This window comes from Cydia strobilella, chromosome 4 (genome assembly GCF_947568885.1).
Source record: "Cydia strobilella chromosome 4, ilCydStro3.1, whole genome shotgun sequence".
In the NCBI taxonomy this organism is placed as follows: Eukaryota; Metazoa; Arthropoda; class Insecta; order Lepidoptera; family Tortricidae; genus Cydia; species Cydia strobilella.
In genome coordinates this window covers 18,508,806-18,531,476 of record NC_086044.1, presented here as the reverse complement: position 1 = coordinate 18,531,476, position 22,671 = coordinate 18,508,806, and the positions used below count along the sequence as shown (strand labels likewise).

The following is a 22,671-nucleotide window of genomic DNA, read 5'->3' as shown; positions in this document are numbered from 1 at the left end:
TGCACCCCGCATTATTTAGTCTATGGTCATTTGACAGTTCACAATGTTCACATTTCTGTCGTTGTCGAATTTATCACGAGATAAACACAAGTTTTATTAACTTTTTTTACTAAATATTGCCTGGATATTCATTAAAAAAAGATCACAAAAAGTCAAAATTCGCATACGGAGTGGAATTATTAATTTACAATTTGTGGAATGTTGGCTGTACCGTCCGAAAATTCTGACTCGGAACAGGTGTTTTTGAAAGAAATGTGTTGCAGTTCCCAACGTTATTAATTTTTAGTGTCGTGAATAATAAAAAAGTGTATCGATCCGCGTCGGCCGGATTGCACAGTCGCTCGTTATTTTGGCTCGGAGGGACGAACTGGACTTCGCTTGGCGTTCGTAAACAATTGATAGAGATAAAGAAGGACGCCACTCTTGTCTCCGAGAATCATTCACATGATGAGGTGGTTCGGGCCGACGGCCGAGAGGTCCAGCTAGGGGCTATGGTGCAGCATCTGAGCGAGCAGTGGGTGATGACCGCGGGCGACCGGTGAGGTGGCGCCGTGGCGAGGATGCCGCACCAGTTCGGCGCGGGCTTGGGCGGCGCGGTGGGCGCGGCGGGGGGCGGGTCGCCGCCGCCGCAGCACGGCGCGCTGTTCCCGCGGTACGCGAGCGCGGCGGGCCCCGGCGCTGGCGCCTACCGCCCCGAGGAGCGTCGCCTCACGCGCGAGGCTATGGAGCGCTACCTGCGAGACCGCGCCGACATGGTCGTCGTTATACTGCACGCTAAAGTCGCGCAGAAGTCCTATGGCAATGAGAAAAGGTTTTTCTGCCCACCACCCTGTATATACCTATTTGGTGATGGCTGGCGGCTGCGGCGTGAGCGCATGCTGCGCGAAGGCGAGACAGAGCAGGCGGCCCAGCTATGTGCCTTCATAGGTATAGGAAACTCTGACCAGGATATGCAGCAGCTTGACCTGAACAATGGGAAACAGTACTGTGCAGCTAAAACCCTGTACATATCAGACTCTGACAAGCGAAAGCACTTTATGCTATCAGTTAAGATGTTCTATGGAAACGGACATGACATTGGTATATTTAATAGTAAGAGAATTAAAGTAATATCTAAGCCTTCTAAGAAGAAGCAGTCATTGAAGAATGCAGACTTATGTATTGCAAGTGGTACTAAGGTAGCTTTATTCAATCGTCTAAGGTCACAGACAGTGTCAACTAGATATCTGCATGTAGAAAATGGGAACTTCCATGCATCATCAACGCAGTGGGGAGCATTCACAATTCACCTGCTGGACGACAATGAGAGTGAATCGGAGGAATTTGCAGTGCGGGACGGATATGTACACTATGGGTCCACTGTGAAACTTGTCTGCTCTGTGACAGGCATGGCTTTGCCTAGGCTCATAATAAGAAAGGTAAGTTGACACCACTTAATATTTTATTTTTATAAGTTTAGGCTCAGATCTATGATGTTACTCTACTTATAGTACAGTGCACGAAAGTATTTTATAGTTACTAGCGACCCGCCCCGGCTTTGCACGGGTTACACAAAACCTTTACAAATTATACACTAAAACCTTCCTCAAGAATTACTCTATTGATAGGTGAAAACGGCATCAAAATCCGTTGCGTAAATTAAAAGATCTAGGCATACATAGGGACAGACAGACAGCTAAAAGCGACTTTGTGTTTGTTTTATACTATGTAGTGATCATTATTGCAAATTGTTATAAAACTGAGATTTTATTTATTTTCATTGTAAATAGGCCAAGCAATAAGAAGATATAGAAGGAAATGCAAGGAACACAATTTTTAACTTAGTAGCTTTGTTTGGACTAGTTAGGAGATGAACATATCAAAAGTCCCCGGCCGTAACCCTGGTGACCCGTTTTACCCTTTGGTTATCAAACCCTAAAAAATGACTACATAAACTTAACTCGACTCGATATACAACATTTTAAAGTTTCACAATTATTGCTTTATCAAATGATGATACAAAACCAAAGTATAAAAGTTAACTGCGGTAAGTTTAATCAAAGCTGATATTATCATACTATATAGACAGATATATAAATATGTTTTTAATTGGGGCATTTTCTATGAAAAGGGACCTTATTGTCGATGGCGCTTGCGCACAGCGTCGCGCGGCATTGTATTTATATCGGAGAATCGTTTATAATGACGTAAGCGCCATCGACAATAAGGTCCCTTTTTATAGAAAATACCACAATTAATTGCATGCTGCATATCAATCTACTCAGTTGAATCAGTTCACCATAAATCATTTTTGGGTAGAGAAATCCTACCAAAAACATTTTCAAGTAAAATGTTGCCAAGACCACAGACGAAACCATAAGGCTTGCACTGTCAATAAGTTATCAGATCTCTTGTAGAGCCAAGCTTCCAACTACAAGCCCTAACTTCACAAACTATACCTATACACCTTAGTCTAAATATGTGACTTGGCCGTTACTACAAGAACTAAATAAAAAATAATGAACGACCCTAATGGTAATGAGTGACTCCTAGTTGCCTGGCTTAAAATAATTGTAAATAGGCTCTATACCTATAAGCACTTTCAAGGAATATCCTTTAAAGCCGGTCACAGACGGAGCGATAATATACCGATAATATACCAAAATATATCTTATAGCAAAACATCTTACGATATAGCCTAAGATACGTTATATATGGTCGACCTTCACCGATACGTCTGACGGATGAAACTTATATTTTATGAAAGAAAATATGTTCCTGAACATAAATAAATAGGGTTACCTAAAGAGATGTGGTTAAGGCTATTTTTAATTAAATTTTGAAAAAAATTTTTTTTTTAATTTCACCGACTTGTCTCACTGTCGACTGTATACAACTTGTACAACATGAATAAATTAGGTTGCCTATTTTTTTCCGGTCACTATAGGGATGATGACACATGTTGAAATTTATAACAAAATCTAGTAACATAGATAGCAAATGAGTAATTTATCACAATAATGTAGATATTATAATAATATATGGAAATCAAAAAAATACAGGACTTGAAAGTTTCAAAATTTAAGTAATTTTTCAACTTCCAAAAAGGAAAAAAGTAAGAGTACCATTCGATTTCTTACATTTTATCCAAAAAAAGATTGTACAGCAACTATATAAGTACATAAACGCAATATTTCACCGACAATAACGTAATTTTCTTATTTTGTCCATACATTCAAAATGGGCTCTCAGTGAATTTGACGTCACGTTCACTTATCGTTTTGTTTGGAGCGTTTCACGACTCACGAGTGAAGTACGACTGTCGGCCTTTGACTATCATTTCTAACTTTTGTATTGCTTTAATGCAATGGGTCCCATATAGACATTTGATCCTAAAAATAAACCTGATTGATTGATACCATTAATGAAAATTTGTCATCTAGCGTATTACCGTATAGCGTAACGTATGTTTCCGTGTTTAAACAGGTGGGTTTTTATCGATAATTGCACTTGAATATTTATCAAAATGATGGTAACTTTATTGCGAATACAGTGATATAGGATGGCCTGCGAAAATCCGGTCAAAAATAAGGGTTGCCAGGCTTTTAAATAAAATAAGAAGGGAAAACTTTTAGCGAACTCAAAAACGGCTAGCACTAGGTTTTTTTCGTTTCAAGCCTATAGTGCTGGATGTTTTTAGATAGGTCTTTTAAAATTAATAGTGGTTTTCATATCAATTGTTGATAAAGTGAACATTTTCGGAAATAATCACTTCGACATACATAAAATGTATGTGAGGGTTTTTTTCTTCGTTTCAACCCTATGGTGTGGGGTGTCGTTAGATAGGTCTTTTAAAATGAATCGGGTCTACAGAAAAGATTTTTTGATAAAGTGAATATTTTCGGAAATATCGCTTTAAAATATCGCTTAATATAAATAATCGCTTTGAAAGAAATAAAAGGTGCCCTTCACAAGTAGCTTTTTGGCTTTCTAGGTTCTTCTAGCTCCATAACCCCTTAACCGAGCCTGCTCATAATTTAATGACTAAAATATAATGCCCTCAACTACACGTTTACCCAATTTCATTTAAATTAGAACAAATTTACTTAAGTTATTGACCTTCAAACTATCCTCTGATAGTTTAGCTTAAAAACATCGAAATGCCGGGACGTGCCCTTAGCCAGCTGTGTATTCCAAGTTGAATGTAAGAACTTCACTTCGCTCGCTCATTCGATTGTATAAAATACTAAAAGCGTGGCGCCCATTTCGAGACACACTGCCCTGTTTTTGCTGAAATATTCTTTCGTAACCGAAAGTGACGCATTATGCAGCAAATACCACAGCAATATATGTTTAAACATCGTTAGCTTTATAGATCTTCTCCATTATCCTAATTCCTTACCTTAAATACCTACGTATCAAATATAATCAAAACTGCCGCATTCGGGTCTAGAAAACCACTAAAACTAGCAAAGTCGCGCATTCAAACAAAGATCAACTTCCCTTCGCATCGCAGTCGTGAATTTTGAAATAAAACGGACTCAAAGGCTAACTCGAATGTACACTGAGATCAGAATGATATCTAAATGATGTCATTTAGTTTTTGTAAGCGAAAGGACAAGTAATGAGCGAAATGCACGATAACTAAATTACATTATTTACATATCATTCTGATGTCTGTTTACACTCGAATTGGCCTCACTATACCCGAACTCTATATCTCTCTATCTAAGCCCAAATTTGCGTCCCGCTGTCGGGTAAAAGCATTATTGGGCCAAGCCGATTCGCCGAAATAATTTTGGACAACTTAGGTGTCTCATTTGACCTTTTTATTTTTGTCCTACAGGTAGACAAGCAAATGGCTCTCCTAGAGGCCGACGACCCAGTCTCCCAGCTCCACAAATGCGCGTTCTACATGAAGGACACAGAGCGCATGTATCTGTGCCTATCACAGGAGCGAATCATACAATTCCAAGCAACGCCGTGCCCTAAGGAACCTAATAAGGAGATGATCAATGATGGAGCTTGTTGGACCATCATCTCGACAGATAAGGCAGAGTACCAGTTCTACGAAGGCATGGGACCCGTCAGGTGAGTTGTGTGCTATAGAGATAGATGGCCTTCAGAAAGGACATCAGGATGACCATGGTCATGGGTCGGGTGAATCAAAATTTCGTTATCTGCCTGTCTGTCACTTTTGCATAGGTATTTGAGCGATGGAGACACAGATAACGGAATTTCTATTTTCGCGGTAGACCCTCTGAACATACATGGAGGTCGAATCGGTAGCTCATAACATAACATTGGCCTACGAATCAAACGTCCTACTGAATTCGCGTTACAATGTATACCTACTACATACTTACAGGCAGTGTTAGCCGAATGTAATTGCACTTAAGCATTAACCAGTACAAATTGAACCGTAAACCGTAACGGACGGTTACAGTTTACGGTTCAATTTGTACTGGTTAATGGTTAATTGCATTAACGTTTCGGCCAACACTGCTTACAGGGTCTTGAATGCTGTGAAACTGCAATAAGTCGAGCAAACATCATCTACCCTTTTAAAATATGACGATCGCATTAGCAACGCTGCATCACAGCTCATGTGGTGCGTACACGCATTGTCGTTAGCACACAGGGTTGTCAAGCGTATAAAAATATACATTAATAAAAATATCTGGGAGACCGAGCTTTGCTCGGAAAACTTATAAAAAACCCAAAAATTTGCGATTTCCCAGATATAAGACCTAGCTAGATCGATTTTTCGCCCCCGAAAACCCCCATACAGTAAATTTCATCGAAATCGTTAGACCCATTTCCGAGATCCCCGAAATATATATATATATATAAACATATATGTACATTTACGAGATTTGCTCGTTTAAAGGTATAAGATATAATTTACAGATGAGATCATTTTCTCCAAACCGTTTGGAACCATCGCAATATCGTAAGATAAGTTACATTTATTGATAAAATTGTACAAATTTTACACGTCAATTCAACCATACTACCTATATAATATACAATGTCAACCATATAATTATAATAAATTTATACTACATTACAATATGCAATTTGTGTTCGTAGTTCTATTGATAAAGTTCATTATTACAATTATTATATTTATTTTTTATTCATTATTACAATTATTATATCTATATCTCGGTTTTTTATCTAATGTCAGGGCTTATTTACACTTCCTTAAAATTTCCGAAAATTCATTCACACTGTAGCAACACAGGTCAAGCAACATTTTTTTAATCTTATTGTAAAATATTTTATCGCTCGCCGACGTAATTATGTCACTAGGTAGGGTATTATAGAAATGGTTTAAATATCTCCCTACTTTAAAATAGTAGTACTTATAATACGACAACTTGTGCAAAAACGTGCATTTTGTATGCTTTTGACCGTCGGGCGGATTTTACAGTAAATAAATAATTCCTTACAGTAGATGATACCTATGGCAGTTAATTTTTATATAACTGCCAAACTGCGTGGACACATTTTGAATAAAATTCACTTTTACAGTTCGCTATACAATATGTTTCCTGTATACAATAAGTTTAAACCATTTGTACGTAATTCGCTGTACTAGTCTGGTAACCGGCAACCCTGCTGCCACATGCGTCCCGATGTTCCCATGGCTAATTACGAAAACACCGCGTTCTCCCACGCTCCGCATAGTATTTAGATTACAGCTGTACTACTGTATCAATAATGTGCGATAACTGCCTGTCAATAATAATGATTGGCGGAGTTCAATAACTTACTTCCCTCTTCCTGTTGTTAACTGAGTGATAGTTCCTGGTATAAATTTAAACTTGATATGTATAAACTGATGCTTATTAGAGTAACAGACGTTATTACCAAATCATCCTGATAGGTTGGCAAGTCCGTCCATATGATTCCTACACACCGTAGGTATGGGTGTAACGGATATCCATACAAATTATTTACTTTACACATTCATGGACACTTTAGAGCTTTAGACAATTATTAACTTGTTATAAGAAAACTGTTTCATAAAGTAAAGGGACTAAATTGTTGGACGAAATGATAAAAAATGTCTACTGAACTAAATGAACTTTATACTATGACAATAGCAGCACTTACCTGGACGCCATGGTTTTCGTATATAGGTCCATCAAGCCTCGTCTTATGTTAAAAAAAAACACATTATTTTATGTGGTTTCTATCCAGAAGGCCTAGCCAACATGACGATCGTACATCGACAAACGCAAAACGAAAAGTAAAAAACCGGCCAAGTGCGTGTCGGACTCGCGCTCGAATGGTTCCGTACCTTTACGCAAAAAACGGCAAAAAAATTCGATCGTTGTATGGGAGCCCCACTTAAATATTTATTTTTTGTTTTTAGTATTTGTTGTTATAGCGGCAACAGAAATACATCATTTGTGAAAATTTCTGTCTAGCTATCACAATTCATGAGATACAGCCTGGTGACAGACAGATCGTCAAAGTGCATAAGTGAATGGCCACTTTATAAATGAATTCTATTCATAATGTGTCCACGCACTGTCCATGTAATTTTGCAGCTTGCTGTACATTTCGCAAGGCCCTCTGTAGGGGCAAAGGCTTTCGTACTACTGATATATTCGCTGCTGTTACGTTTGCCGCTTTAGGCATTAGTACTAATAAGGTGTTCTCATTCAACAGGTCCCCAGTGACGCCGGTACCTCTTGTCCACTCCCTCAACCTAAACGGCGGCGGCGACGTCGCCATGCTAGAACTGGCCGGCGACAACTTCACACCATCGCTACAAGTGTGGTTCGGAGACGTGGAAGCGGAGACGATGTACCGCTGCGCCGAGTCTATGCTGTGTGTGGTGCCGGATATATCGCAGTTCAGGGGGCAGTGGCTGTGGGTGCGGCAGCCTACGCAGGTGAGAACTGTCTCTTTCCGACAGGTACCTCCACTCTCTCCACCTCAACGGCGGCGGCGACGTGGCCATCTTAGAAATGGCCGGAGACAACTTCACATCATCGCTACAATGTGGTTCGGAGACGAAGTACCGTTGTGCCAAGTCTATGCTGTGTGTGGTGCCGGATATATCGCAGTTCAGGAGGCAGTGGCTGTAGGTTGAGTTAGCTGTATCTTTTCAACAGGTACTTCTCACTCCCTCAACGGCGGCGGCGACGTCGCTCTGCTAGAACTGGCTGGCGATAACTTCACACCGTTGCTACAAGTGTGGTTCGGAGACGTGGAAGCGGAGACGATGTACCGCTGTGCGCAAGTCTATGCTGTGTGTGGTACCGGATATATCACAGTTCAGTTCTAGTTAAGCCAGTTCGCCTCGTCTATCTCCTTAACCTCAACTCAAAAGTCACACAGAGGGCAGTAGCTGTGGGTGTAGCATTCATTCGTTTGTCTATTTCACTGTTCGCTCAAACATGCAAGAGCGATAGAGAAGCAGATAATGAATTTCCAATTTTCGCAGTAGACCCTTATCTACGGCGGTAACACTCGTGTACCTCCTTAAAATCTGAACCCTCACCAGTCACTGAGGGGGCAGTAGCTGTAGGTGAACTATCTGTCTCTTTTCAGCTGGTCCTCTGTGAGTGAATGAGCGTGTTAAATGTCAGGGCAAGCCAAGTTAAATTGATGTGGTCCAAATAAAACTTAAAACTACTAATGTCCATTGACTTTGTCTACCGCACAAATACCTACTAAAATCATTATACCAATTATTTATTACTTGATATAGGTCCCCTTAGTAAGTGTCAATTAGAATTATTCTCTTTTTCCTTTATCTAACAACAGTAATTAATGGCAATAAAATTACCATCAATCATCACAGCTTCAGAACAAAGACGTCTCCGTAGGTACTGACTACTATTCAAGTAAAGTTTTACCGAAGTTTTTAATCCGGAGGTCGCGGGTTCAAACCCCGGCTCGTACCAGTGAGCTTTACGGAACTTACGTACGAAATATCATTTGATATTTACCAGTCGCTTTTCGGTGAAGGAAAAATCCCAATGAGGCCTAGTTTACCCTCCGGGTTGGAACTTGAAAGGTCAGTTGGCAACTTGGCAGTCGCTTTCGTAAAATCTAGTGCCTACGCCAATTCTTGGGATTTATTGCCAAGCCGACCCCAGTCTCCATTGAGCCGTGGCAAGAATGCCGGGACAACACGAGGAAGATGAGTGTCCGACCGAAGTTTTGTTTTCATCCGGTTTCGGCCGAAGGTTCAGTTTCGGTCAAAAACTGCCGAACCTTTCTTCCGCCCCGAGACTATTTTCGGTGGTGTCCGGCCGAAGTTTCGGCAGGTTTCGATATAAAAATCATGTCTCGGCCAAGGTTCGGTTTTAGCCGAAACTAGAGCAAAACCGACCTTCGGTTTTGGTTGGACACTAATAAAACAAAATTCAATGAGGGCTATCGTTTTTTTGCTCACCAGTTGGCGCCTCTGTTGATGGTGGTCCAAAAGACTAAAGAACAGCTGTCAGTCATGGAAAAGACCACCATCTACACTAGCGCCCCTAGCGGCGAATTCATACGCGTTAGCCCTCATTGACAAAGATTCTCCTGTGACTACGCTAAGAGCGGTTTCAGACTAGTTTATACGGTCGTTTTTAGGGTTCGTACCTCAAAAGGAAAGAACAAATTATAAACGGATTACGGGTTATATTGTAAACGAATTATAGCCGCGCCATACTTTTCGTAAAACTCGGCGGGCGACTCGGTTTCGAAATATCAAATCATTATTGAAGATTGAAGAATCAAATACGCCTGTACGTTCCAAAATATCAAACATTCTGAAGTAGGTATTTTACAATGGTTTACAGTAACTTATTTTTCATTTCTCATGCTCTGAAAGAGGGTCATTGTTGTTCTAAAAGGTGTGCAGAAAATGATACGTGTCTGCACTATAGCATTTTACGTTCGAAGTACAATTTTTTATTTTTTTTTACGATAAGCAGTTGAAATTTGAGTTTAAATGGATTTGTTATACAATTTCCATTCTGATATTTGACTCTCCATTCCATAAATAACGATACTTTTGTCTGAATCGTTAATTGAAAGTACCCTCATGAAATGCTATAGAAATGTATACTTAGTCATATTTTTAGAAAAACACATCCATTTTATTTTCCTCGTATTCGAAATGAAAATTAGAGTGTTTAACTCGGGTGAAAGGCATCATTTCTGCTTCGGACTATTGGCGCTCTCACTGCGTTCGAGCGCCAAAATACCTCGGCAGAGATGAGTGCCTTTCATTCCTTGGTTAACAATCTACTATTGTTGTCTATTTATTTCGTACTTTGTTTACTGGAAAAAAAGATGATTAGTTTCCTCCTAACGCGATAGCCTCTAGACTAACCATTACGGCTCTTTTACTATTAATATAAACTCTATCTGAACGTAGTAAGGTTACAAATGTATTGTACCCCCTGTATAGGCCCTTCCCGCGACTATTAGCGCTAATACAGTGTTTACAGGCAGTAATGCCGACGTCACGGGATCGAGTTCCCACGGGTGACAGTCATAATCGAGACGGTAGATGGAAGATTTGACAGCACAACCCTACTTAGTCAGATCATAAGTTTTATACTGATCACAACGTAATATAATTATTTTTAAATATCGATCGCGACTTGTTTACTTTGGGATTGTCGTTAGACGCGAATACGCGGCTGGATTGTGAAAAATTTTACTTCACAAAAGGGAGTAAAAATCAGAGTCACATTAATAAAATAGGTACAATTGTTTATTTGTATGAATTTACTTTATTAGAACGTTATTTTATTATCAGCATTTAGTTCTCCGAAAAGTCTGTACTTCAGCTAATACCCTTCAAACTTAGGGTAGGGTAGGGTAAGAAACAGTGGCTCGGAAAAAAAAAATACCGCGTACAGTGGCTCGCTCAACCTAATTCCAACATTATAGAGGCGATATTGGGGCGACTGAGCCACTGTTCGAGCTGAGCCATTGTTTCTTACCCTACCCTACTTATTAGTAACACGCTTATTTTTGACTGCCATCCAACGAGTAGGTTTGGTAGAACATGTACATTTTGGCAGTCCAATACACATGAATTATATATCTATAGAAAGATAAAAGACCCAGCTTTTGTTTTATGTAAGATTTAACCATGTAAAAAAGAGAAATAAATAAATAGGGATCAAAATCACCTTGAAGAGGCCACGTATTTTTTACATGTCTTGATAACTTTTTTCGAAGTATTACATAGAATTACGAAAAACGGAGACAGCAAATTACGGTAAATTATATTGTAAGTAATTCAGCATTAAATAAGATTTTAACCTATATGTATATATGAATAATAAGGGGTCTGTATCTATAACATTTACTTTTAACAGTCAAAACCTTAGTGACAGAACTTATGACCTGCGGCGGTATCATGGTCGCATTTTTATCACTTGTCATGTCATGCGTCACTTTCGCACTTACATACTTGTTAGAACGTGACAGGAATGATGACAGGTGATAAAAAACCGACCATCTTAGCCCTACCGACTAAGTAGATTGAGGCTGGTTTAGACATGGCTATATTTACTTTGCTAATTGACAAATACGTGTAAAGGCCAGACTATCTAAATTTAGCATGCCAACGTTATCTGAGCGATGTAGCCGGCCCTTCCCGCGACTATTAGCGCTAATATGTACAGTGTTTACGGGCGGTAATGCCGACGTCACGGGATCGAGTTCCCACGGCTCGATCATAATCGAGACGGGTGACTGACGATTTGTCAGATTAAGGTCGCTTTAGGCATGGTTATAATATTTACTTTGCTGGATGAAAAATACTGCAAAAAAGACATGTACATAAAGGTAGTGAACGTAAGAGTAGAGTACGAGCTAAGTTGTAATAGGGGTTATTACTGCAATGTTCTGCCACCAGAGTGCAGGACTAGCCTTTTTAGTAAACCATAGAGTAACATACTGTACCTATAACAGGTTTTTGACAAGTTTTCAGAGATAATAAAATATGACATTGATGCATCAAAGCGGTTTGCTTACAGAGGACCTACCGGGAAACGCAAATCCGAAAATTCGGTATCTGCCTCTTTATCGCTCGAATATGCATGAGTGACATAGATGTTAGATAAAGAAATTGTCTTGTTTCAAGATAGACCCTCAGATTGTGGTAGTGGCGCCCTGGCGCCCCCTACGCAGTTTCGCGTAATATTCCCTATTAATAAGACTTATCTAATGTTATCATTCTAAATTTAGCCATTGCTAAAGCGGATTTTACTATAGTAGCTGCTAGTGATAGAGTAGAGGGAGTATTGTTATTTTGTAATTGGAACATGATGGTTTATCAATATTACGAGTATATTACAAAAGAAAGAAAAATGTAAACAAACAGCTCGCGCGCATCACAATTACTTTAAATACGGAACAAATGACGGGGTCCCAGCACAATTTACCCATTCACAAACTACCTGTTACTTGGATTAACCATTTCGTGTCTGAGGGCCTTTTTTGCAGCAAAACCTCTGGATTTTAGGCGATTTGAATAGATTTGTACGCTACATATATATGGGCAAGTTACTAAGTAGACCTATAAGTACTGCCACATTGCCGTGTTTCATTAAGATTTTGGAATATGCATTAGAATATTGTGTTTTGACTCTTTACTTTATCCTCAAAGTCGAACGGGGCTTACTAACTGGTGATATGATTCTAAATGTGCGTGACTTACGAATAATAAATCAAATAAGCAATTTACACTGTAAAAACGCGATGGTCACTAATAAATGCTAGAAGGTGAGGCGTGACGCACTTGCCATATTTCTGTGTTAGTGTATTCTGTATACAGGCAATAAGTCGTGTAGGTTACTTCGTATTACAGTAATTTCAAAGTACTAAATATTTTGTAATATTGAATTTCGTCCTTTATGAAGGCCTAAGTGACATTCTTATTTCTCAAAAATAAACTTTTTGACTCATTAGGTACTTTGCCAGCATATCATAACACTTGTCTCTGTCTACTTCAGGTGCCCGTGTCCCTGGTCCGCAACGACGGCATCATCTACGCCACGGGCCTCACGTTCACGTACACGCCCGAGCCCGGCCCTCGCCCGGCCTGCACGCCCGTCGACGACGTCATGCGCCCCGAGGCCGCCGCCACGGCCTGGCATCACGAACCGCACGCGGGGCATCCTGCGCATCCGGCCCATGCGCTGCAGTAAGCCTGTTGCCCTTTGCGACGGCTGCGCCATGAACTCGGTACGTGGAATAAAGCATCCGTCACAAAGGATCGGCTGATAGCGCGTTCTCTGCGGGCTTGGCCGACCTGCGACACGGCCATCCTGCCTGAGTGCGACCCGAGGTGTACGACACCAAGTCACCAACCAAAGAATCAAGATAGAATTCTCGATTCGGTGAGTGAATTGCGAACATTATAAAGTCCATACCAGGTGTTTTGTTATATTTGGTAAACAATTAAAATGCGCATTTTCGGGCTTAAACACTCGCATGGTATATAGGGCTAGCACGCGATTCGTAGCGATGTTGAGCGAGTGACAGCTATCAGCGCCATATACATCGTTAACGTTCAAATGTGCTGCCATTGTTGCATATTCTTGCGATTCGCGACCTGTTTTAGCGAACAAAATGCATTTTTATTTATAAAATTGTTTACCAAGTAAAACGCGTAAGTGATGTAATATTGGATGGACTGTAGTTAGTTTCGATAGTGCCTAGAAAGCTTTATTATTGATACGGAGTGCCACGTCGAACGCTTCGCCGACTGTGAAACGACGTGCCTCTTTTGTAAACGTTTTTTTATTAATTATTATCGAGATTATCACACCAAAATCATATGTTAAGGTCAGATTATTTCTGTGAGACTCGGTCGAGCTATTACTATAATTTACTTACAGTGCGTCAGATGTTACCACATGTTTATGGCCAAGGAAGAGATATCAAGACCTGAACTATGTTCTAACACCTCAGGTACTGTAAATAGTGATGTCATAATAAGGACAAAGCTAGCGAGACCAGCTCATTAAACCTAGTAGGTAGACATTTAGAGCGATTAAGATATTTTCTCGCAGCTAATATGCAAGACAACTTTGTCGCTTGTCAATAAGACGCTACTGAAGAAAAATGCAATTAGAAATTGCCCTTTTTGACAGCCGACAAATTGTTACTTTTGCCCGAGAACACATCAATCGTCTATAGATTGTGTCTCGCTGACTTCAATGTGTTCTTTGTCTAACGCACCCTTTTACTTATACAAAGACGTGTCAACAGGCATACTAGTAACGTGTAATCCAAGCTTAGCTTACATTATGCCAATAAAAAAGCTGCTTGTATATGGAAGTTAGTTCCTACACTGGCATTTAACATTTGCCAATATAAAATTAATGAACGTATCGAAACGTGGAAGATCTCTGCTCTTAGATTTGTTTCTTCGGGGCCAAATAGCTGTAATCCATGACAAGTCATTCAGTATGTTGTAACGATTTTGATTAGTATTACATAATTTTAACTTGTGTTGACGGTGATATGTGATGGAATTTTAAATGTGCACGCTTACAAACTTTATATCTAACAAAATAACAACGCGACGCCAAATAAGTTCAGTTATATGAGTTAGGTTAGTTTATATTGTCTCTGCACAATTTGTTTCATTCAAAATAGACAAATCAACTATAGATCGGAACACAAGCGGAAAATATGCCGTGGAGCAGTTTCAGAACAACTAACTAGATTGTTAAACCGCAAAATTTAATAATTGATAATCCAGTTACCTTAATTCGTATGGCGCCACACGGCGCAATCTATTTAGTTTGGCAACATTTTCCCACTGTGTGAGCTACAGTGGCGGATTTGCCCTAAGGCCCAGTAGGCTCGGGCCTAGGGCGGCAGTCTATATGATGGGTGCTGAGAAAGGGGCGGCTAGTAGTTACTGGGGCATTCCGGTAAGTTTTTCATCTAGTTTTTTTTTTAACAAAATTCTTTATTTATGCAATGTCTAAGTGTAGGGCAAAGTATTGGCGTATTTTGCATGCGAATCGCTTATACGAAATATTTGCTTTAATTCCGAATTACTTTGTCGACTTGCTTATTGTAAAAGTAAATTAAACAGTTTATTAAGAAAACAAGCAGCTTTAAGATGATACCAATATTACACTATAAAAAGGCAAGCCAAAAAAGAACCAGGCTCGGAAAGTCGAAAAAAATGGGTCCGAATGTCCCTTACGTAACGATGGAATGCCCCTACTACGGGGCCTGGGGCCTAGGGCGGCAGACTTCAAATCCGCCACGGAGCTACTGTAGTTGTTATGTCTATGACTCAAGTCAATTCTAACTTCGCTTTAGTTACTGCTAAGATGCTTTAATAAAAGATTGTTGTATACAACCTCAAAGACGCCGGAGTTGCAATATTTGTCATTAGTGCACCGAATATCTCATTTTACGGCAACCGCTAGTTATAAAATGCTCTAAGAATACTTGTATTAGATTTTAATTGTAATCAGTTTGTTAAATTATTTGCACCTGCCTAAGGGCTCGCAGCAAGCTGATATGGCGTTATGTATAATAAAATAAAATAACCGAGACTTTAAAGAACAAATAAATAGTTAAGCTAGTTTTAGTACATAGTACAGTTTCGTATTGTTGAAAAACACAAATTGAAATTATATTTATTTTTAATCCAATTTAATTATGTAGGAAACTTGTGTGGAAAAATTCTGATTCGATGTGTATTACTAAGCAAAAGTGTGATTTCCAGCATTCCATTCGGAAAGTGTAATATTGAAGTACAAAAAATAACAATATTTTTGTAGCACAACATTTGATTATCGAGATAATTTTATAGAATTGGTCGTGCAGTATTACAAATACGTTAGAGTTAGAGATTGGTATAATTAAATAAATACGTCGTAATTACGTCAATTCGTATGAGATGGTCGATTGTCTTTTTAAAATGCTGTTTACTCGTGAGTTTTTATCATTTTACATTTGGTAATTATATATTTGAAAATTCGTGTTTAAACGAACTGCTCGTGTATAATAAGTACTCACTATGAATCGAAGCGGTGGATTTGAAATATGAATATTTTTAATAAAACTGAATTTAAATAAAAAGCTACATTTTTTATTGTGTACGAGTACCACATGGTCCGCTAGCCGCGCTTCGAGGTGTTCCCACGTACTTGTGTAGGAGCACTAAGACATTAATTCTTATCGGCTAATTAAAGCTAAGGTCAAGTAATTATGAATCGGCGTTAATCGAGGAATCAGTGCTCGGTGTGGGAACGTCTTCAAAAAACTCTTCACATGATAATAACGTCTTCCCCTACATACCGTTCCGCTCCGCTGGGACTGACCTCAGATAATTATCATAAGTTTATACCCATTCGCCATTGTTCGCTGAGATTCAGAATAACTGGTACACTAATATTTATAAGAACTCTTGTTTCCGGGGTTCGTTAGGCAGCTAAAGAGCCTGAAGGCGGGAGTCATTTTGCTATTATGCCGCGGCAATTTCTAGTGAAGCGGTGAATAGAAAATTGCCTTGTAAATTGCTGGTTACAATGTAGCAGATAGATTAATTAATTATTATTGCAATTTACAAGAATCCCTTTTTTTATAAAATTTATATTGTTTTATTACCTATTTAAATAAAATTAAATTAAATATTCAAAATACATATAAAACAAATAGGTACCTACTTCTTAGTTCAATTTAGATTATTACAATTAATATTTAAAATGTTAAAAGGAATAATGCCAGATTTTGGAAAGAAAAGGTATTTTTTAACCCTTTCAACCTCACGCCTATGGTGTGCGGCGCGTCATCATGAACCTAGTCTGAATGCACGAAGGTTGATATCAGGCTGTAGCGGCGCGCGTCACATGACGTCTTTGGCGGTCAAGGGGTTAATTTAATATTTTTATTCCAAAATAATCTGGACAGAAGCTCCAAGGTGCAAATTACCAAATGTTTTTAAATTGACGAAATGGTTGATGACCCGATCATTTGATTTGTTATGTCTAAAAGATTTTCGGTTAAGAATCTTATTTGCGTAGTGTTTCCTAGGAGACCATCAGCTTTCCTCTACGTTATATACTACTAATGACTGGGTAAATGCCTATATGTGAGAGTACAATCTACTTTCCAATGGTTAGATATGCTGAAAAACAAGATAAAGGGCGCGCCTTCGTGGGATACACTGTATAGAAGGCAGGGATCATTCACAACACCTTGCCTGTAACAATGACCGTAGCGACGACTGGTTTCCCATGTCGCCATGCTACCATGCAATCAGTGACGCCCAGTGACGTCACACAAGAGATGCGTGGACATAAACGATCATTCAGAAAGAAATCCGCGCAAAAACTCCCACAGATCGCTCATTATTAGATAATAACTCAGTGGCGGACTTTCCTGCATCCTGCTACATAACTAATCATTTCCTCGACTTAATTGTCTGAGATAAGAAGGGTTTAAACCTTTATGATTTGATAATATCCGGTTTGAGATTTTCCGCCGTCATGATCATAATGTTTGCCATGGCTTCGATAAAACATTTATGATCTAAGTTTAGCTACGATCCCCTTCCGTTCATAGGTTTCTTTAGGGTCGTAGGATTTTCTTCAGATTAGGTTAAGTATTTTATAATAAAATAATACCAAATAAATCAAACACAAATTTTGGCCTAAGTTGGCGACAGTGTCATCTGCTGTTCTACAAATCAGTTCAGAAATGGAAATCATGAGCGTGAGGTATAGACCGACTAACACAAGTGGCTGAGGTTGCCAGTGATAACAGTAGTGGTGGCGGAACGGTAAGCGACCTGTTGTTGATAAGATCCCCACAGACCCTACAAACTCAACCACATTCAAATAATTGTAATTTGAGCCCTTCACAAAGACTTTAACAAAGGCCCTTCCAATAAAATGAACGACAGCTACAAGCAACGTGCAACACTGAAAGAAGAATATCACTTCAAATTGCATTGTTTTCTTATACACATTGTTTCTTTAGACACAAAAACTTCGCAACTAAACCTACCAGTCTTTTGTTAAGGCGCCAACTCCATGTTCTCATATTAATTACAACCTCGCATGGCGTGACTGCATCGATAATTGTCATCGGTGACGTACAAGACGCAATGACGGCAGAACGAGCACGTAACCATTCATTCATGGCCTGAAAAAACGCATCCTGCTGCATGATTGTTAGGGAAAACGGGCAATTATCTGGCAAAAACTGAAAAGACCAGGATGTTCATGTGACAAAAACTGAGAAGACTGCAGCATGATTAAATACCAGAAAAAAGACAGCGGAGGCCTTTACTGTACCTATTAATTCAGATGTTAATAACTGAACAAGGGGATGTGGGAATGTTTTGTTATATATATATATATAAGTATGTCTGACATTTTTGAATTTTGGACGGTTTTACAGTTAGAGGAATGTCGTCCAGCGAGCATTTCGGTTGTGAATTGAGGTTTTCTTAAGGGACTGCATTGTAGGGTTCTTCAAGAAATGAGGAACGGCTTAAGTGTTGAAGGCATTACGATAATCTATAAGTTAGGAACCTATGTTGCAATCGTCCACATTCAGGCAAGGTTGATTGCCACCAACCAGAAACATGTGGTAAATTTTTGGTCACTAATGTAGCAAAAAGAATAAATCCGAATCTCGATCCCGGAAGAAAATGTTGGTCATTTACCTTACTAATTAAGTACGTTACGCCGCCGGGGGCTGTGAGAAAGCCGAGCAATGTGTACACAATTGACTCATTGTCTGTGCTTTTTACATTCTGCCAGGTTGATCTATGGAGCCAAGATATGCAGAGTGTGGGAACAGCGGGCTGCTCGTGTTTTCCGACATGTCATCTCCGACCGTGGGAAGGAAGCGCCCAACATCGAATTAGCAATTAAAATATGTTATATTCGTTTGTTTCTGAAGTTAGATTAGCGTATGATCACGCGATAAGAATTATGGCGGGGTAATTGGTAGGCACCTACCGGGCTATTCGTGAGTATTGCAAAAGTCACTAAATAATGTGTGCCGGCCGACATCAGATGCTTACAGTATACCTATGTATATTTCTATTCGAAATAGAGTTTACCGGGTACTCCGTGATACTCCGTTGTAAAGTCCTTACGGGTGTAGAATTTGGTAGAGAAATACTGGCAACCGGATCATTGAACTATAAATTCTGCAGGTTTCTGCAAGTAGGTATCTAAGTACTATCTTTTATACTAAAAAAATACTTTGGTCAGAAACTACGTATCGTGCGAAGTCCTTATTACTTGACTGGTGGTCTAGGTGGGTATTTTGACCAACCGGTCTGGGAGTGACAGAAACCGAGAAGACAGCAGGGTGTTTAAATACCCAGGGACGGATTAACCATGTCGAACCATAACCCCCAAGCAATACAATTCTCGTGACCCTATGCCCATCCCATCGGCTTTCAATTTTCACTCTGAAACTTTTTCAATTGGTATTTTTAGTAGGTTACGCGCGTGGCTCCCTAACCGATGTGGGGCCCTAAGCAATTGCCTACTCTGCCTAAAGGTTAATCCGGCCCTGTAAATACCTGGAAAAATTCAGACAGCTGAGGATTTTGCTGTATTTATTCGGGTGTTAATAACCAAAGAAATAAGGGATATGGGTTTTTTCGTCGTATAATTACAATAACACTTATGGACGGTTTTAAAGTAATTTCTCCACGTATACGCTTCGGCCGTAGATTCAGGTTTTTTCGAGGCTCCAATGTTTTTTCAAGAAAGGAGTGAACAAGGCTTGTAAAGTAAGTATCTATCATCGCAAGTGCCCATAGGCAAGAGTGATTTTCTCCGAACGGGAACGGGGGTCTTTACACTAGAATAAGATACTTTAGCCAGTACGAGTAACGACGTACCGTAAGGAGTCCCTCTTGGAGTCGTCTGGGCCTGAAAACTGATGCTAAAAAAGAAACTTTTCAACACGTCAAACATTATTTCCTAATCTCGCAGAAAAAAAATGCTAATCCGTAAATGTCAAGCGATCTTTCCGTGAAGGGAAGATTAATGTTGATTGCCGTTATTTCCTTCAGACGTGAATAAGAAATCATTGTTATATCAGCAATTACATCTCCCTCGTGATGCAAACACGTAGGTAACCTATTGTTGCATTAGATCATCTCGTTTGACGGAAACTGTTAGAGGAAGCACTTAATATGGTAGTGTCAAGACTGTCAAGATATGTGGCCTGGATGCTATATATATATATATAAATATATATGCCTATTTGAGTATATTTGTTAATACAAGCGATCGCGGGATTTCTGCGCATAGTTACACATATTGTACACAATATGTGTAAGTATGCGCAGAAACGCTAGCTGTAATAATTATAAGCAAAAACCAGGACAAAGGTGTAACTAAGTAAGCAAGCAATAGTAGGTAGTAAGTAAAAATATAGGTATATATATAGTACCTACATAATAAACTCCGGTTTAATAGGCTAGAATCTAGATGATAGATAATGATAATGAATAATAAGTCCGGTAAGGTTTTCTTTTGTGTAATACCTAAATATTAACCGAATTTTACAGAACTTTTAATGCTCGATCGTACAATACAAGACCTCTAGATGCGTTAATCATAATGGAGGGCCTGTGATAATTTACTGTGATGTTGAGTAACAACTCTTCAATTTCTATTGCATGGTGCTTGCGCGAATGAGATGGAGTTACGTGGTTAATCAAGGTCGGCTCAACTGTGCGCCATGAAGTTTCTAAGTGTCCGGCAACCTGTTCCGATGGAAAAATCAACCTAACGGCAGATCACTACATAATGAAACCACCGACGACGGTGGCTCCGTAAATCGATGGATGTTCGAAAAGGCGCAAGTTGCCAAAAAAGTTTGAGGACGGGTCGAGCACCCAAAGGTAGACAAAGGTTTATGTGGCCAATGAATGAATGAATGAATGAATGAAATTATTTAATCCAGAAAAAAAAATCCATATGAATTTAAAACATTTAAAACGAATTACATAATGATATATGATTAAATTAAATTAGATTAAGACATACACAAACACAAAAACAAATACACAAAAATCTTTAAATAAGGACCTGCGTCTCGGGTCACCTCGACCCCGATTCAACAGGCTTGTGGTAGGCCCTCCAGCGCTCGTGCAGCGGACTGGCGTCCCACTCTCTGACCGCTGACAGCAGCGTGTTGGAGGAGACGTAGATCGCCTTTCTGGCGGTGGTCCAATCAAGTTAATATCCATCACTTGGCCATTAAGAGTGAAATAGTTGTTCAAGCGTCGATTATTACAGTTAAGAATTATGTGTCATTTATCTTTCTAATTTTAGCGCTGTAACTAGGAAGGCAATTTCTTTAATGACACTGATTGCTCGACTATAGGTAGGTATGCGGCCATTGTTTGCTCAGAGGATTTTTAATTAAATACACGCTCAGTACCTATAGATTGGCGTGTTAACCTGCTATATATAGTTAAATAGAGCAATTTAGCCTTTCTAGTAGATATATAATAGGTATTTCTATGTACCTATTTGAGGCGTAAGTAATGGTACTTCAGCATGAAACAACGGTTATTACAGTGAAAACTTATCGTGTAAGCAGGTTCTTTTCTTGCATGGTGCTGAAAAACGTCGTCTAATGTTATCTATATGTTGGTTGCTTTCTGTGAAAATTAATAACTATATAGTAGGTACCTTTCCCTTCCCTTGGCCACAAGTGCTAAAACATTCCTAATTAACCAAATTTAGAGCTACGAAAGGTTAAATAAAAGAAATTTATTCCAATTATAATACCCGGTACCCGGTTGAGTGAACACTGGCCTAGCAAACAAAAGAATATCAGTCACCGTCATTTGGAACGAGCCTCGTCACCAAAAATTGCGCACTTTAGGATGAGAAATCAGACACGAAATTGCTGTAAACACTCATATTCTTGATGGTAGATAAATGACTTCCTGCTACACAACAGCGCGTCATTATTCCGCCAGAATAGGCTGTGCCGTGAGAAAATCCCACGACTTTATTACGGATATATATATTTTTTTGTTCCAATTAACAATTTTTCTATTAGCCCGCTTTTTCTTTAATTGTTCGAATGTGTGCTGCCACTTGGTTCCATACCTATCAATTGTGTGAGTGGTGAATGTGTATCACTGGACTCGTTAAACGAAGGAATTATTCGTACCTGCGGTACTTTCTGAACGTACATACAACGAAGACTGGACGGATCTGGGTGTCTATCAAAAGGCTGCCTAAGCCCAGAAAGTTTCACCTACGTTAAATCTAATATCCATTTTAGGTTAATGTGATTATTGATTTGATATAGATTATTGTGGATCAATTTTTTAATGTTGACTGTTGCTGATGGTGTTTCTCCTATAGGGAGACAGTAGACACGCCCTATAGTGTATGTCATGGCATTCACCCCTATGCCTACGAGAGTTCTCCATGACAACTACCTATGGTCGTTGTGGGCGTTACGAGCACACACCTGACGACTTTATTTGCCGTGTTGTTAAAAACAATCAACCATCCAGTGGGGCTCAGCACAGGAGCGCCGCGACAGTATCTCGTACGCGAGATACCCGTCTTTTTCTGTATTAATTAGAGGTATGGGTAGTCTATCACGCGGGCGGGATACGCAGAACAGAACTTAAATACCTACACAATAGGCAGGTACTAAAAAGTAAATAGTAGGTAT

At 39.4% G+C, this 22,671-nt stretch overlaps 1 protein-coding gene across 1 annotated transcript; it reads left to right on the top strand.

Annotated features, from left to right (window-relative positions):
- The first annotated feature begins 37 nt into the window (after positions 1–37).
- LOC134740777 (suppressor of hairless protein) lies at positions 38–16,068 on the top strand. The gene is made up of 4 exons (XM_063673380.1): positions 38–1,418; positions 4,826–5,070; positions 7,663–7,888; positions 12,969–16,068. Exons 1-4 carry the CDS (start codon positions 561–563, stop codon positions 13,161–13,163), a joined length of 1,524 nt encoding a protein of 507 aa, XP_063529450.1. The 5' UTR covers positions 38–560; the 3' UTR covers positions 13,164–16,068.
- The last annotated feature ends 6,603 nt before the right edge of the window (positions 16,069–22,671 follow it).